The 17127-nt window shown below is 36.7% G+C and overlaps 1 protein-coding gene across 1 annotated transcript; it reads right to left on the reverse strand.

Annotated features, from left to right (window-relative positions):
• Positions 1-718: 718 nt before the first annotated feature.
• Positions 719-15317, reverse strand: sema7a (semaphorin 7A (JohnMiltonHagen blood group)). The gene is made up of 14 exons (XM_039647935.2): positions 15096-15317; positions 14725-14858; positions 14102-14140; positions 13917-14012; positions 13350-13440; positions 13089-13199; positions 12301-12443; positions 11253-11431; positions 10288-10396; positions 9514-9709; positions 8674-8789; positions 8193-8338; positions 5523-5578; positions 719-5422 (listed from the first exon to the last, which is right to left on the reverse strand). The coding sequence occupies exons 1-14, from the start codon at positions 15217-15219 to the stop codon at positions 5055-5057; spliced, it is 1908 nt and encodes a 635-aa protein (XP_039503869.2). The 5' UTR covers positions 15220-15317; the 3' UTR covers positions 719-5054.
• Positions 15318-17127: the final 1810 nt, after the last annotated feature.

The raw sequence follows: 17127 nt of genomic DNA on the forward strand, positions 1-17127 counted from the left end.
TGTTTTAACTGTCTGGTGCAGTGGGTGTAATTGTGAGCCCAAGACAAATTTCCCAATGGGACAATAAAAGTATACCAATACCAATACATATACAGATGTACATAAATCCTACCCCCATCTCTGCGCAGAGAGAGATGGAGTCAGGAGGCCTCCTAATTTTTCTCAAAGATATGATTTACTGGTTAATGTTATCATCTGGACAGCTGGCTTGTATGAGTCAAGAGGTGATATAAAGCCAGCGAGAGACCAGATGAGTAAACCTGGAACAATGAGATCAGCTTGAGATTATGAAAATACACCCCTTCCTGGAATTTGTTTTTATTTTAGAACTTTCTGCTCCTATACTATTTCAAAACATTGACTGAGGGGAATTATTGGTCATTTTTTAAATCTATATCACTGTTTGTGTTGTTACCACCAGTGTTTATTCAAAGCATGTGCGACATCCTGATTGAACCATGAAGGTTAGATGTCCTCCAAATGTGCTTGTGTTCGTGCATATGGACCATAGAGATTTCAAATCCTAAAAAATATATAATTAAATATAACATATTTTAAGGATGGACGATATTTAGATGCAATTTAGGTTTCAGTACAATAATACAAATATAAATCATAAAAAAATACTTACAATATGCAGCAAATTGTAAGATTGATTTCCAATAAATAAAATAATAATAATTATATTATAATAAAGAATAAAGAAACACAATGTCCCTTGTATAATACAATAAATTGTAATTAGCTTGATTGACACGAAATACATTAGAAGCCAGTTCACATCTATGACTCTTTTGTCATGTTGTCATGTCCCTCTCAATATTTAATGCAAGAGAACACTGTTTGTGGAAATCTTTGCGTGCAAGCAATACCTGCATGCTGTTAATGACATGGAAAACAAGCCAATCATTAAATGTCTGCAAGACAAATGAAACTGCATTGCTGCGCAGAATATAGCCTACATTACATTTCCTTCATTTTCATAACATTCACAGTTCTACATTCACAAATCTTTTTGTCTACAGAATAATGTGCTCCTTTTATCATTCCGTACACAAAAACTCCCAAACTTTCTTTATTACTTAATTTATAGTAGTCCAAATAATGAGTTAAAATAGGCTGAATAATCTTGTTCCCATATTTGCAGCATATTTCAGGACTGTATATGGTCCATATTTATTTTGCAGTCCCACATTTAAAAAACAACTCTTTAATCTTTGTTTTTAAAGAAAGCACGGCATATTTTTGCTCGCCACACCTAGAATTCTTCACGCCCCATTATTACAGATACTTTCTCAGACTCCCTGAACAACCATATGAACCTTTATAAAAGCAAACCCACAGGCCACTTGGTCAACACATTTATGAGAAACAACTTCTTGAAAAAATACAAACGACAAAGAGAGAAAGTGAGCCAGTGCAAACTCGACAGCAGGACATAATAATTGATAAAAACAAGCAATCTCACAAATTCATCATCCCTAATGACAGGACACACCCTAACCAGGAAATTTCTGTCAAATCACCCTTTAAAGTAGCTTTACAGTAAAAACAGGAAAATAATCCAACAAATCTTGTTTCAGCTGTACAGCAGATCTAGAAGAAAATGGTGTCATATAGCTTAAGTAAATTCAGTGATGGTTAATTTCTGTTATTATTAAAAAGTCATTAATTTAGTTCATTTATCTATACAGCCGCTAGGAATGTCATTGCCAAGCTCAGTTCAGTTCTCATGGTGTCAAATGCAGGCAGATCAATAATATCGTTGAATATTAAGTGGTCCCAACTGTGAACAATATGACATTTCTCAAATGTTACGTCTAGAAAAGTATTTCTGGTGTGGCTCTCATATCATAACACACTCTAAGTAAGGCACTACAGTTCTTGAAAGAAGTGTTGAACCAGTTACATTTACATTAAGGCATTAAGTGCTTTTGTTTCATACAGTGGGATCCAAAAGTGAGCAAAGAGTGCTGTAGTTTAATCGCAGCTCGGCTGATTTTTTGAAGAAAAAAAAACAGCAAGAGTGAAATTACTTTTATACAAATAGTTCCACATGAAATCCCAGCACATCTCAAAGCAAGCTGTTTCATTCCTGAACGTATCAGCGTTTTTTAATAATCAACTGAGTGAATAATTCAATGACTCACTCACAAAGACAGCCAGTGTGTCAAATTGCATACTGAATAGGTACTATACATTTGAATTTGCTTTGTGACCATTAAAAAGTATGTTTTATAGTAAGAATATGGCCAGAATTAATGAAATATTCAGACACGGTTGTTAATATCACATTTCCAATGACAGCTAGCCAATGCATTTGTAAGCAGGCTAGTTTCTAATTGTGAAAAACCTTAAGTCCCTTTCAATTTAAAGGTCTGCTCCTGACTCACTGGTAAAGGCAGTCTTTTCTGCAATCTAATGGTTTAATAAATGTAACTAACTTTCGGTGAAGTCGAAACCACAATAACACATTTCTCCATACCAAATACTGCATGTTTTTTTTTTTTTACATAAAATAGCATTTATTTGAAAAAATATATTTAAATAAACAATATCAGCAATGATAAAAATATAAAAGTTTGTATGATAGGAAATAAACAAGCAAACCGTTTAGTCAAAAGCAGCACTACAGAATTCTAGTTAAATTCAGTAAATTAAGTTACGAAACTAAACTTTGCCCTTGGCCAAATCGATATGTTCTGGAAAAAAATCGGCCTAATAAATGAATAGGACCAAAGATTGCCTGCTCGATATACCCAAAATGAATAGTACCTCATGCTTATTTAAGAGCCAGCAGCAAAATCCTGGAGACTGGCATAGATAAAGCTGTTCTCGACTGAACGGCAGTTGACCATCTGGACGGTTTTCAAAAATATCTAAACAAATCATCAAATATGCGCTGTTTATATTCACCCATTTGATAACTAAAAAACTCTTCTCACCTAAAAAACTCTTAGAACTACATCCCGTGACACAATAACAGTAAGTTATAATAAATTAGGGTGGGTTTGCTCATCTGCCATGAAACTATGTGAGAAATGTTACAAGCGGAGTGATACAAACGGTGAAACGGTTCCAGTGGTGATAGTGTGGGAATGTCGCATGGCTGGAAGCTCTCAGCCAATCAGATAATAATATTAATCAAATACTGGTAGCAATTCAAACGGGTAGTAAAATACACATATACACACCATAAATGTAAACGTAACACTACCAAACACGAACATCAACCGACAACTAAAACTGAAGAACTAAATGCACAGATAAACTAAATAATGAGCTGCTGTGTTGTGGGATTTGTGTCCAAGGGAAAGTTCGGCCTGTTCTGAAGGACTCGTCGGATGTATTCTTTGCGCGGCCTTAAATCCCCCACAATCCTTTGCACACCAATTCCCAAAAGTAAACTGACGGAAAACGAGTCTGTCCTGACTGAGCTTGTCTGAGCTTATTATGAAATGTAAGACAAAAGTAACGTTTTTTTTTTTTTTTACATGAAGGCAAAGCCTAGCCCTTCCTGTAAATTAATCACTAACACTATGCCATGTAAGCCACTGGGAGTTAATATATTTTAATTTTTAATAGTATTTTTGTGCCGTGTGACAGACATGCGCTCTTACTACACCTCCTCAAGAGAATATTGAAGGTTAGCGGACCCAATGATGTAGGAACTAGATTTGATACTTATTAGAATTAGAAAATATACTTACAAATACGCAAACTTACAGAGGCTTCTGGATTCGTTTTTGTGAGAAAATGTTACTTCCGCATATTACTTAGGCCTACCTATGATTATTCGATGTTAACTAACTAATCAAAAAAGTATTTTGAACTGTGATGAACAACACCATTGCGAGAATACAAAAATATGAATGTTTAAAACATAGATATGTATATAAAGGCTAGATATGTCGTCCACGCTGCTGGCCAATGGAGGTCGACGTCTGCACTGGCGGCCATCTTGTCACAGGCAGCTCGCTCACTCGTAACATTGTGTTAATGGTACATGTACTATTTAAATGACCATAACTTGCTCAATTTTCTACCGATTTTCAAACGGTTTGTTTTATTATAAACGTCACGCTGCATACTTATGAATAAAAAGTGTACAAATAAATAATCATCTAGATAATTATAGCCACGTTAATAAAGTTTGTAAGAAACTAAACCGTTTGTAAATCCGTCAAGATTTCAACGAGATAAGAGTATTTGTGTTCGTGCTGACCACTCATCTTACATCAGCGGTGATGACGATGGAAACTCCGCCGTAACACATCTAGCCTTTATATACATATCTATGGTTTAAAACATTTACATACTACTCAGAAACAAGAAAGTAGCCTAGCACAAAATGCTTTGTTTACGAGGTTACCGGGGTACAGCTTGATTTCTACTGCTCCATCAACGCCATCTGTCCGAGAGGGAACATCAACGTGCATTTTCCTTCAGTGCGTCTCCTTCACTTGTTCCGCTATGCAGTTCTCATGCGTCTTGTACACACACATGCCTCTTTAACGCAGCATACAGCGGTGTTTTGCACTTTGATGGTTGATAAAGCATTCTTAAATTATTCTACAAATCGGAATAATTCGGAATAAATAATTGTTGAATGAATAATAGGCTGTTAACGCATATTTGCACGTCCAATTTAAATTATTTTATATTATAGGCCTACCACTAAATTGCTGAATGTTTTAAAAAGTGACTTGTGATCTAGGATAAGTGCAGCATCTGAAAAATCCCTACATTTTACATGTTCCAGAAAAAATCAGAGCATTTTCAGGTTCCTAAGACAAAAGCCCAAATTTACACAGCAGTCTCAGACTTTGGACCCCACCGTACACACTCAACAGATGGCAAGCGTGTAATCTAAGACGAACACTTTCTTACTTTTACTTCAGTGTTTACTTCCCTATAAACCTCGCTTGATAAGGCCATAGTCTACACCAGGCAACCACTGACACCTCGCAACGTGATAGTGATGGTTTTAATCAGCTTACAGGTCAGAAAGGCTGGAGGACAGAAGCACTGACATTTATAGAACTACTTTGACCTTAAAGGGAGCACAGATTGAAGGCACTAGTGATCAACGCAGCCATAAACCACTCCTGGGCTCTGAGCTTGAAAGCATCATTAAAAGCAGGCTTAGGAAGAAGGTCATATTCATTCACGGTTTTAGTGTAATCACGTTCATGGGAAATGCATTTGTAATTTCCATACATGTCAGCATTCATGGATGGGATGAGGAAGAGGCATTCTGATTGAGTCTGCTGGCATGGACTTCTCTTGTGTCCGTGTTCCCATATATAAGTGGCATGATTGGAATCAACAGGACAAGAGAGGTAAAACGGGACATCAGTGGGCACAAAGTGTCGGATCGGAGCCGTCGATGATTTTTCCACATCACGTTTGAGTCTACTCACTTAAAAAAACAAACATTTTGTTAAAGATATGAGTTGGGAAGATAAGTTGTAAACTATTTATTTACCCAAAAGAATTACGACATTATTTATATAGCATACCTGTTTTTTGGTGACATACGTTAGTCAGTCCATCAGCAATGTTTTGTATTCCTCCTCTGAAACAAAACAGAAATTTTTTTAAAACCGTTAGTGTGCTGTAGCAGGTTGCCAGGGTGTTGCTATGGAGTTTCTAACCCAGGAAACAGAAAACATTCTCAGAACTTACGTCAAAACAAACTCTTGAAATTACATCAACGTGATAGAAACTACAGTAAAGGACACAAACCATCTTTGGAAAAAGGATATGTGAAGTGTATTTAATTGTTTAGTTGGTCTCACGTCCAGTTGAATAACATGGGGAGGCGGGGTTTATGACCTATACTAGGACCGGCCACTGGGGGGCGATCGAGACGTTTTGGCTTCACTTTTGAGGGCTTGTGCGGTACACTTGGTTTTACCGCAGTGATTGTCCCTGCTTATTAAAAGTGTGAGCAAGCTACATAGAGGACTACGGCAAATGTTAAAATGCTCATTCTAATTCATACAAATTCGATTTCGGTGCATATTCATACAGTGAATTTTGTGAGATTTTACTTTGTTATAGACGTTACCAGTGTGATTACTGAAATGTTGTTTTCATGTATTCTTTAATGTCTGTATTTGATATCTGAATGCTGTAACAGTGCTTGCTCATTTAACCCGGCTCCCAGAAATGAAATGGGGATTTGTTTTGAGTTTGAGAAAGGTCTTCAAAGTGTTAACACACATAGGGGTCATTGAAGCCAAGAGTTTAAGGGACAATTTCTTTGTTAAAGCTTTACTTTCCAATTAGGCAAAAGTCTAGCTATCCTTGAGAGAAAGACAGCATTATCTTGTTTATAGTTAGAGCCTGGCCAAATCCAACCTTGGAAAAGCTGTGTGTCGGTGTGTGTGTGTGTGTGTGTGTGTTAGTCCTCTTGACTGCAGGTTAACGAATCCCAGGCATTATGGGAGATTGACTGACTGACGCCCAGCAAGGTCATGACGTGCCTAAACATCAGGGTCTGATTGTCAGCTGCATAATCTATGGAGATATGCCTCAGTCTATCAGTATATGTGAGGAAAATTACTTAGACTGTCAAAACCTCCAACCTGAAGCAATGCCATCAATAGACCTTGACTTTCTCAAGCTACGTAAAACAAACGCCAGATGTTGTTGTAGAAAACAAGGTTGTGTTGTTGCAAAGTGCCGAGCGAGCAGAAAATGACAATACAGAGACATGTTGTGAAACCGGCGGAGACGACAGCACAGAATAAACCAACACAAACCAGCCTCCTACGGTTCTGCCGTTGCCTCAAAAGACACAGTAGTCCAGCGTGGCCGACATTGTCATGTTGTAAATAGGACAACATCTCCATTGCAAACCTCTCTATGTGGCTGTTGTTGCTTTTGGCGCATTTCTATTTTAACGCAACGTCATTATCATAAAACCAATGGAGATATTTCGGGAAACAAAAGGGCAGAATAGGACACACGAATCGGGTCTAAACAGTTGTGGAAAGTCAATAATTCAGATAAACAAATAATCGGATTTGAACTGACAGACATTAACATAGCGTTTAAGGCTGTAAAATATTTTTTCCAAGTATTTATGCTGTCCTTCCGAGCAAGATGATGCACAAGCCTACACAATTTCTGTGTTTAATCCCAAATATGTTCATACTTATTATTTCCTACATAATTACATTACAGAAATTTTGTGTTAGGTTGGAAATGTGCAGTTGACACACCCTTAACATCTTAATGTTATATCGCTTATCCTGCGTAAATGAACCCATCGACATACGCAGAAACAATTAACATACATGTAACGAACCTTTTCCATAAGTTATGACTTCTCACTTTACAGCTAACTTTGACTAGGCATAAGATTTGGAATAATCAGTTGGGTGAATAATTCAAAGACAGTGTGTTCAAAATCACATATAGAGTAGGCACTACATTTGTATTTACTTTAGTGACCGTTACAAAGTGTTGCATATAGTACGAATCAGTTTAATAAACTTAAGACTAAAACTATTGGTCAAAATAAACAAAAGAATAATTAGCAACAATAAACAATCATTTTCGTAATTAATAAGCTCTCATCTTTTTTCCATTCCACTGTTATTTTATTCAATGTATGGCTGTTGCACTCGAGTCTCGCGCCTTTTGCAACCTCGTGTGCATGACGCAATGTTGTAAAAACTCAAAATAAATTTCAACTTCTAAAAAACACGTATCGAGACCACGCGCTTTTTCCCCATTCCACTGCCCACGTCTTAAAACCGCTTTCTGTGTGAATCAGCCCTAAGAAGCAGAAATGGCCAAAATAAGTAATTCCATAATGTCTAGAGTCGACCTTATGCAAATACAGTTGTACCTTATTTCCAGGTACGATAACCATCTAATGTGAAACTTGCCAAAACAAGTTAGGCCTAAGACACATATTAGACACGATTCCACACTGAGCAGAAAACAGAAAACACAAATAGCCCGGAAATAGCCCTACATTTGTCTGAGTAGAAGTGTATACTAAACGTCTGGTCTGAATAGAACATTTGAATATGATTTTAAATGATGCAATAGACAAAAAGCATAAATGGAATAATAAATTCAGATATTCCAGTTATATATAACTGCAGTAATTCATTCACAGACATGAATAAATGAATAAAACATTAATAAAAGAATAAAAAGATGAAGCATACTTAGTTTGTGACGTGCAGCCTTGTTTAGTCCAAGCGCAGTACGGATCACGGGCAAGGACGCATTCCTCACAGGAAGCATTGTAGTCTTGACATCTCTGCAGGTCTAACATGGACAACTGACCAGGATATCCAACGAACAGCTTCTTCTGCAGATAAAAACAACACACATTCTGAAGAGTCAAAATGGATGTTTTTTATGTTTACAAAGTGTTCAGCGATTCACAAGGCTGCTTGATTACAACACCTTCTTGCAAAGCGTATTGTACATAGTTCGACGAAACACAACAAGTCTGTGTGTCATTTTTCTCATTGCAGAATTTTCCCTCATTGTCCCGTAGGCATTCCTCGAGTGTCGGAGGAATTTAATGATCTTATTTGCAGCAACTAGGAGTATTCGTAAGAGGTACATTCTCTTCTCTCTTTATATTAACTCTGGTTTTACTCCCAGAACAGCTATTAAAGTGCCTCTGGACAAACTAACCTGAAGAGAGTCGAGCTTCATTGATTGTATGGGTGCTGAGCCGTTGCACAGATGCGTTTCGGAGATGATAAAAGCTTCGGAGCCGTCCTCCAGGATCTTGAGGATTTCGCCATTATCTAAGAAGAGCAAATACAATGAATGCGAGTCAGGCAGTCTGTGGTCTGATCTGTGGTTTAAGCAATTTAAAATTGACAGTACAAATAATGGAAAACTTCAGGATGGAATACACTGCACGACCTTCGCACTGATTATTTCCCCGGTTTGCGGTCTAGAGGAGTCTGTAGGTTTTGAGCAGTCTGAGTTGACAGATTTAGCATAAAATCACGTAGTGTATGATGGGCACACACAATGATTTTAAGCCAGATGCTAAATGTACTACATTTTACATCTGCTCAAACTGAACCCTTCCAAGCTCCAAAATGTAACAAAATATACTTTATTTTGTTATTCTCTAATAATTGTTACTCTTAATACTAGTAGATCGCGACAGGTAGAGATCCATCCATGTTAGAAGTTAGATATAGATCCGGGTCGCAAAAGACCTGAAAATGTAATAATGACTGGTGAAACGTGCATTTAAGAGGTTAATAAGACAAAAATCTCATTTTAAAGGGAACATGTGATGAGAAAACAAATTTTCAATTCTCAATGATACGCGGTCTGGCGTTAGTCAGGCTAATACGACCCCTTTAAGCAGGAAAAAACTAAACAAAAGCCGGTAATCAGACAAAGGCCTTTTCAATCAAGTGTATTGTTATTTCCTCTGGTATGAAGGAAGTCACAGAGCAAACATCAAAACACAGTCATCTTGACCCAATTTACCCCATCCATGACATGTACCTGTTGCAAGCAGCAGCACATTGTGCATGTTCTCATCTGAAGCTTGGACTCGGTCAACGGCTATCTTGGTAAAGTTCTTGTTACTTGTAAAGAAGGGTGTGTCTTGTTGAATGGGATGAATCCAGTCCTCCATCTCTGGGTAGTTTTTAATAATATGGAGGGTGCTATGTGGAATGGAATTGCTGTTTTCCACACACTGGAAAAGATGGAGTTAAATCAGTTATAATGTCATTTCAGAGGTCATAACCATCTCATTGTTAAAAATGACTGTGTGTTTCCTCAAGTATAATAGGAGATTTAAAATAGCTATTATGAGAAAATAATAGCCTTGGGTCACCAACAATGACTATAGAAAAAAGAACGATGATTCACCTTTGGGTCAAGGGTAAAATGATTGAGGAAGTTGTTGGGCATAAACAAAGTACACAAAAATAAAACTTAGGAAAATAATTTTTTTTAAACAATGTTTTAATGCAAAAATAGGAAGATCTCATTACGATGGATGGACACAAGCACAATATTGCAAAAATGTTTGGTAAATGCTAATATATTTACACATTTATTCATTAAAATGGTTATCTGTTAATTTTCATATTACTAAAATTAATAATTATATATTTGAATGATTACTAGGAAACTTAAAATAAAAACTTCCCCCATATTATTTTACCACAGTGGTTAACTGTAACCAAAATAGGTCATACAAACAGGACATTGAGTTTTTCTGTCCAAACAAACGATAAGTTTATTCTGGAAGGGAATGTTGTTGCTCACCGTTCCTGGTCTTGGGCTGGGAATGGACTCAGTATAACCTTTGAAGGAAGATTTCTCAAAAACATAGTCAAGATCCTTCAAGTAGTATATGCAGACAGCAGTAGAGTTCCTATGCAAATGTTAAAAGAACAGATTGTTAAAGGAGTAGTTCACTTTTAAAAACTTTTGCTGATAATTTACTCACCCCCATGTCATCCAAGATGTCCATGTCTTTCTTTCTTCAGTCGAAAAGAAATTAAGGTTTTTGATGAAAACATTCCAGGATTTTTCTTCATATAATGGACACCAAACGGTTCATGGTCCAAAAGACAGTTTCAGTGCAAATCATTCCAGACGATGAATAAGGGTCTTATCTAGCGAAACGATCGCTCATTTAAAAAATAAATAACAAAGATCAAGTTTTATAAGCTCAAATGCTCTGTTCTGTGATGCATGTTCGTGACGCTCCTATTCGAACTCGTTCATCAAAATGAACACACCTTTTTTCGAGTTAATTGGTTCATATGAATCAGCTGACTCGAAAAAAGATTAGTTCATTTTGATGCTTATAACACTTCAACTTTGTTATTTTTTTTTTAAATGATCAATCGTTTCACTTGATAAAACCCTTATTCATCGTCTGGAATCGTTTAAAGCCCTTTGAACAAGTTTGCAGTTTGCACTGAAACTGTCTTTTGGACCATGAACCGTTTGGTTCCCATTGAAGTACATTATATGGAGAAAAATCCTGGAATGTTTTCCTCAAAAACCTTAATTTCTTTTCGACTGAAGAAAAAATGACATGGACATCTTGGATGGCATGGGGGCGAGTAAATTATCAGCAAAAGTTTTTTTTAAAAGTGAACTACTCCTTTAACACACACACACACATATATATTATGCTTGTTTCAAAAGACAAACATTCTTAACAAGAGGCAATACAGAGTAAATCCTATTTAAATATCAGAAAATAATGCAGTGTTTACCAGCTGCTGGAGAAGAGCGCATACACTCGCGACTTCATCCAGTCCTCGGCGTGCTGGACGAAAACGTCCTGTAGGCGGTTGAAGTACAACGACTCGCTAGGAATCCCGCAAACGAGTCGTGCCTTCAGGAAGGAGGTCCAGATGTTCTGGAGGTACAGCTTGGGACCGCCCTCATCAACCTATGAGAGATTGAGATCTTCACAGGTGGAAAATATTCAGCTGAATTCCAAGCCCAGATAAAAAAAAACACTTATAATACTAGATGGTTTATGAAAATAATGTTTTAATAACATAATGGGAACGTTAGCAAACTGTTCTTATAGCATATTTTTGTTGGCAGGGCAACTTCTGCGGCTCATGCTTGTTTCTAGATATCTCTCTGTCCAACAGTCATCACTCTTCTTTCAGCATCCTTAGCTATCAGCAAAGTTGATTGAAACAAAATCCACTGAAAGAAAAGCGATGACTGCATTGCCGGGAATTGACTAGTTGGACGCCAGTGCTTGCAGTGCAATTTCAATTTCAATCTCCGTCACAGCTTTTGTCTTCTCTTTTCTAGACTTCTCTTTACTACCTCCACAAAAATCATGGTATCCAATCTCTGACAAGCAAATGCCTTTAAAGGGATACTCCACTTTTTTGGAAATAGGCTCATTTTACCACTCCCCCAGAGTTAAAGAGTTGAGTTTTACCCTGAGTTGAGTTTTTTTTATATTTAGAAGAATATCAGTAACCAGACAGTTTCTGGCCTCATTCACTTCCATAGTAGGCAAAATAATATACTATGGAAGTCAATGAGACCAGAAGTATTCTTCTAAATATCAAAAAAATCGGCTGAATGGATTTGAAAACGGTAAAACTCAACTGTTTAACTCTGGGGGAGTGGTAAAATGAGCCTATTTCCAAAAAAAGTGGAGTTTCCCTTTAAGTAAAGGTATGATGATAACTTGTTTTTGAAGGTCACTTTTTCTATATTTTTCCTTTCAGACACATGTAGGAAGCCTCACAAAGAACCAACACATCTTTCATATCCAAGTGAGAAACATACCTTACAAACTCTGGCAACTCTAGATATCCAAGGATCAGCTTCTGGGCTCGTGTCCGAGTTTTTTTCACGAAATAAGACGTATATCTTCTCATTCAAGGAGTCATTTTTGCGCTCGGCCAGAAAACTGGAGATAAAAGTGGGTTCTGTGGAGATAAGTCATAAATTATTTCTTTATTCCTTCCAACATTTTTACTCATTTCAATTAAACTCAACTTTAGCTTCAAGTGAGAACAAGTGACTAGGGTGTGTAATTTAATAGCTGATACTTGAGAGTGGAAAAATGCAGACACAAGGTCAGCAATTCTTAAGCTCAGCCAAATCTGTCAGCAAAAGTGGATTCTCTATAACATTAGAGGATACATACCAATTAAACAGAGTAAGATCTACGAGTTCAATTAAGACTAAGCCGTCCTAAGTTCACTAAATCTTAGAGGAAATTTGCCAAAAAATTGCCGCATTCAAATTGCTGAATCTCCCGTGGAAATGCACCAGTACCACTGGAGTTAAAAACATTATTATAAGCGTACCGCTTTGACTCAAGCTACGGCAAGCAGAGAGTTTTTTTTAACACTGGTTGGTTATGTATTTTCTCAAATATGTATTTTGGATCATTTTTAACTCCAAAAAAGCTACGGAGTGCAGCTTTAACCCATTCATGGTCAATGCATATGTTGCAGTATATTGAAAACTATAAGCCCTAGTTTCCCAAATATAATGTAATATGTAATAAAACACATCATATTTTGCAGTTTATTCCCATATATTTTTGTTCAGTATAGGGGACCAACCTGAGACCCACTGGTCATGCATCCATACGCTGATTCGATTTCCAGCTTTTCTTCGAAACTGCAACAGGGTTCCATCACTGTAAAGAGGAGCTGCTGCATAGAGGTCTCCATCTGAACATTTAACATTCATTAACAAAAGAGCTGAATCACCTTCTCTGATCTGCTTAATGAAAGCCTATTTCAGATAAGCGTACAATCCTCCAGCTCACTCACAAAGACTACGCAGATCAAAATATTAAGCGGCTTGTGTTCCGCACTTACCTGCCATCAGAGACAGCGAGTTCTGTGTAAATGTGTAAGGTGAGATCCCTGTGCCGTCTACCTCGGTGGAATGATTGCTTTCTGTGGGAAACTTTGAAAAGAGACAATGGTATATGTATATGTAAGTATATGGTAATTAAACATTATGGCTAAAACTATTTCATCCAAAAAAAACAACAACAACCTTCTAACCAGCAGATGGCATAATGCATCTAACACCTATCCAGAAAGGAGTCATATTTAATTTTGATCGTCAATAATGTGTATTTTCTTAAAAATGTTATATTTCATATGCATGCTAATGTAGCTGATAAATTTTGCAGTAAATTGGTACAAAAGTACTTCAAATCCCCCAAAACACAGCATTACTCTATGAATTTTGGCGTCATATTATGTGGGGGTCACCACAACTTGATTGTACTTAAAAAAATTTGAGGCAGCAACTTTTTTTTTTTTTTGCACAAATAGAGTTGAGAGAAACACATTTTTCTCCTCATGGTCTTACAAAAAAGTAAACAACAAGGCAAAACAATGACAAAAATCTTGCTCTCTACATTTGATTCTTACCAGTTTCCAACACTTTGGATCTCCTCCATTCGTCCCACATACAAATGTGCAGTTTTGAAATCTCTCAATTACAGTGACTACATTTTCACAAGAGCTCTGTATAGATGGAGGAATATTAGAAAGACTGTTATAAACCACATAACATAATTTTCTCGCTTTTTCAAAAGTATTAAAAAAACCCTCACCTTACCACATCTTGGTGAGTTTGGATTCAGAGTGAAGTTCTACAAATAAAAATAAAACATCATCAAATTGTATTGAGACGATAAGTTTGCATCTCAATAAACAGTGTTATATTTTATTATCTCCAAACTCTTCTGAATGCTTCTCAAAAAAGTATGTTTTTTGTTTTGTTTTTAGTACTATGACTGCTCAATTACTTAACAAATCATATACAAAGCAACCAATCACATGAATGTTTTCTAACACCAATCAATCACTCAACTAAGATTTAAATAATTGATTGTAACCATAGCAACAGACTGACATGTTGATGGAAATAAATCTTTCATGAACACCTGATATTCTGCCTTTGTTTGATTAAATGAACAAAAATAAACTGCACTGACAGATCTGTTTGTTGATTTTGACCCAGCTGTGCGTCATCTGACTATCAATTCACAATATATAATTTAGGCTCAACTTCCTACTGCCAAAAGTTTCAGTTAACTTCAGTCTCTCATTATGCTACTATTCTTGAAATTACTTTGAATAGAATTATAAATATAGAAAATGGAAAATTACATAGATGCATTGAGATTCATATAAATATCACATATCATTGATTTACATATTAATGACCAATTACCTCCAAAACCTGACCAGTGTCTAAGTTAAAGTGTAGAACATTATTCAATCCTCCCAGCCAGAGACTCTTTGATCCTTCTTTATGAAATAAGACTGTGTGACTATAATTCGTGTTGTATAACAGTAGAGAATCATCTGAGGGAAAGAAAAGAAAAACTTGGCTAAAGACATAATGGTAAGACATAATATGCCACATCTCTCACAAATATGCCACATCTCTCGCATCATTTACAAAACAAATTAAAAAAAAACAATATAGTACATGTGTATATATATATATATATACACACACACACACCACATGCACACATAGCCCAAGTACATAGGTACACTAATTACTCTGACTACAGGGTAAATTTTAACTTGACTTACCTCGTTTTAGTGTTAATCTCGGATCACAAGAACAAAACACGCACTGAAAGCACGCTCCATAAATAAACCAAGGACACGCCAAAATACCTTTGATGTCGACAGAGAAAAACCGATTTAGGATCATATTCCTGCAGAGTAGCTTAGCTATAACGTTATATTCGCTCAGAACAACTCGAGCACATCTCGTCTACAACAGAGTGCTTGCGTAGACTCAAAAAAGTAGGCTTGTTTGAGATACGCCTCGCCTCGTCTGCAATGTAATCAGTCGAGAGTAGGAGGCTGCAGTGAGGGGAGGAGTGAAAAAAGCGCAATCAAGCCGGACGGTTCTCGCAGTGGATCAGACACCTGTGAGATCAAAGTCTGATATCGCGGGATTCACGTTCGTGCACGTAGCTAATAAACTGGATGTGATTTAAGTTCTGTTGCTTTTATATAAAAATAAATATAATGAACAAGACATCCAAAGTAGGCTACTTGTTATTTAATTAGGCTACATTCCAAATATGTGTTTATCAATATTTTTTTTCTTTAATACAGACGTGTTTTTATATAGGCTATTGTTTTAACAAAAATGACATATAACCCATATGGCACTGTCAGAGAGTTTATTCACACATAAAACATGATATCAGTTTTAAAATCAAACATTATAAAAGAGAACAATTCATCACTGTTGTTCTTTATTTTTATTTTTTTTTTAATTTTTTTATTAGAATGCAAGTTATACCTACAAGCACCACAATTCGTGAAAAAAATAGGCCTATTATACAGCAACAAATAAATAAACATCAGAATAAAATGTATAGGCCTAATAAAAAAATAAATAAATTAAAATAAGCTTAGCTTAAATAGACAGATTTACAAACTTAATCATATAAAATGAGAGATATTTTCCTAATTTTCACTTGAACATTTTAGAGTATAGGCCTAGTATTTGAGTTACTGACAAAGCTTTCTTATTTTTAACCCATTTAAGAGACTCACAATATATATCAGTTTTAATTTTGAAAAAAAATAAATAAAACATGGTCTTGATTTGGAGAATTTAGCTTAATGAATATGGAATTTACCTTCATCACTGTTGTTTAAACCAATGAGCATTAAGCTGTGTCGTCAGCAAGTCGTTTCCCATCATGCTTCTGATCAGCGCAGCCGGTGGAGAGCAACTGCAGAATCCGAGAGGGAGAGAGAGACCCTAAACAGCTGTCAGATTGGATTCATGCCTAAACAGAGAACATCAAATCACATTTACACACTCCACACACTCGTACAAAAACACGTCCAACAAACAAAACAAGGGAAAATATTCGGCTGGCATCAGTCTGGCAACTGGCATCAGCTCTGGAGAAGTCCTCTTGTCCTGGTCTGACCCTCGAGGGCAGAGAAATCAAAAGCCTCCTGTATGCTGATGATCTCCTGCTGCTGTCTCCTCATGAAGAGGGTCTGCACCAAAGCCTCTCGCTTCTGGACCAGTACAGCAGCGACTGGGCCTATCAACATGGACAAGTCCAAAATCATGATCTTCCAGAAAAAATACCTCGCCTTACTGACAAAAAATACAAATTTACACTTGGGGGAACAATTCTTAATCATGTCACCTTTTATAATTATTTGGGTCTGACAATCTCAGCTTCTGGAAAATTTGACACTGCAATAAAAGATCTGACTGATAAAGCACGTATTTTACAGTATAACAAAACTCCTGTTCAAATATAACCCACCCATCAAACTGTGGCTGAAAATCTTCGACAGCATCATCAAACCCATCCTTCTTTACGGCTGTGAAATCTGGGGGCCCAAATATAAACTAAATTACGAATCCTGGGACAAAACCCCGGCTGAAATTTCACACCTCGAGTTCTGCAAAAACATCCTGGGAACTCACAGAAATGCCCCCAGTCTGGGGTGCCGGGCAGAATTGGACAGATTCCCTCTCCTATCAGAGATCCAGAAGAGAGCCGTAAAGTTCTGGTTCCATCTCTCAGACGCGCAGACAGAGAGCTACCATCACTGCGCTCTCAGATACAGACTC

Source organism: Pimephales promelas, chromosome 25 (assembly GCF_988280905.1).
Source record: "Pimephales promelas chromosome 25, fPimPro1.hap1.1, whole genome shotgun sequence".
Classification (NCBI taxonomy): Eukaryota; Metazoa; Chordata; class Actinopteri; order Cypriniformes; family Leuciscidae; genus Pimephales; species Pimephales promelas.

Bases quoted from the DNA above. Each gene is read 5' to 3' on its own strand.
- sema7a (XM_039647935.2), bottom strand. From the start codon at position 15,219: ATGATCCTAAATCGGTTTTTCTCTGTCGACATCAAAGGTATTTTGGCG. The intron at 13,441-13,916 runs GTAAGAATCAAA...CTCTTTTCAAAG, and splicing joins ATCCAAAGTGTTGGAAACTG to TTTCCCACAGAAAGCAATCA. The intron at 8,339-8,673 runs GTTAGTTTGTCC...TTTTATCTGCAG, and splicing joins TGAAGCTCGACTCTCTTCAG to AAGAAGCTGTTCGTTGGATA.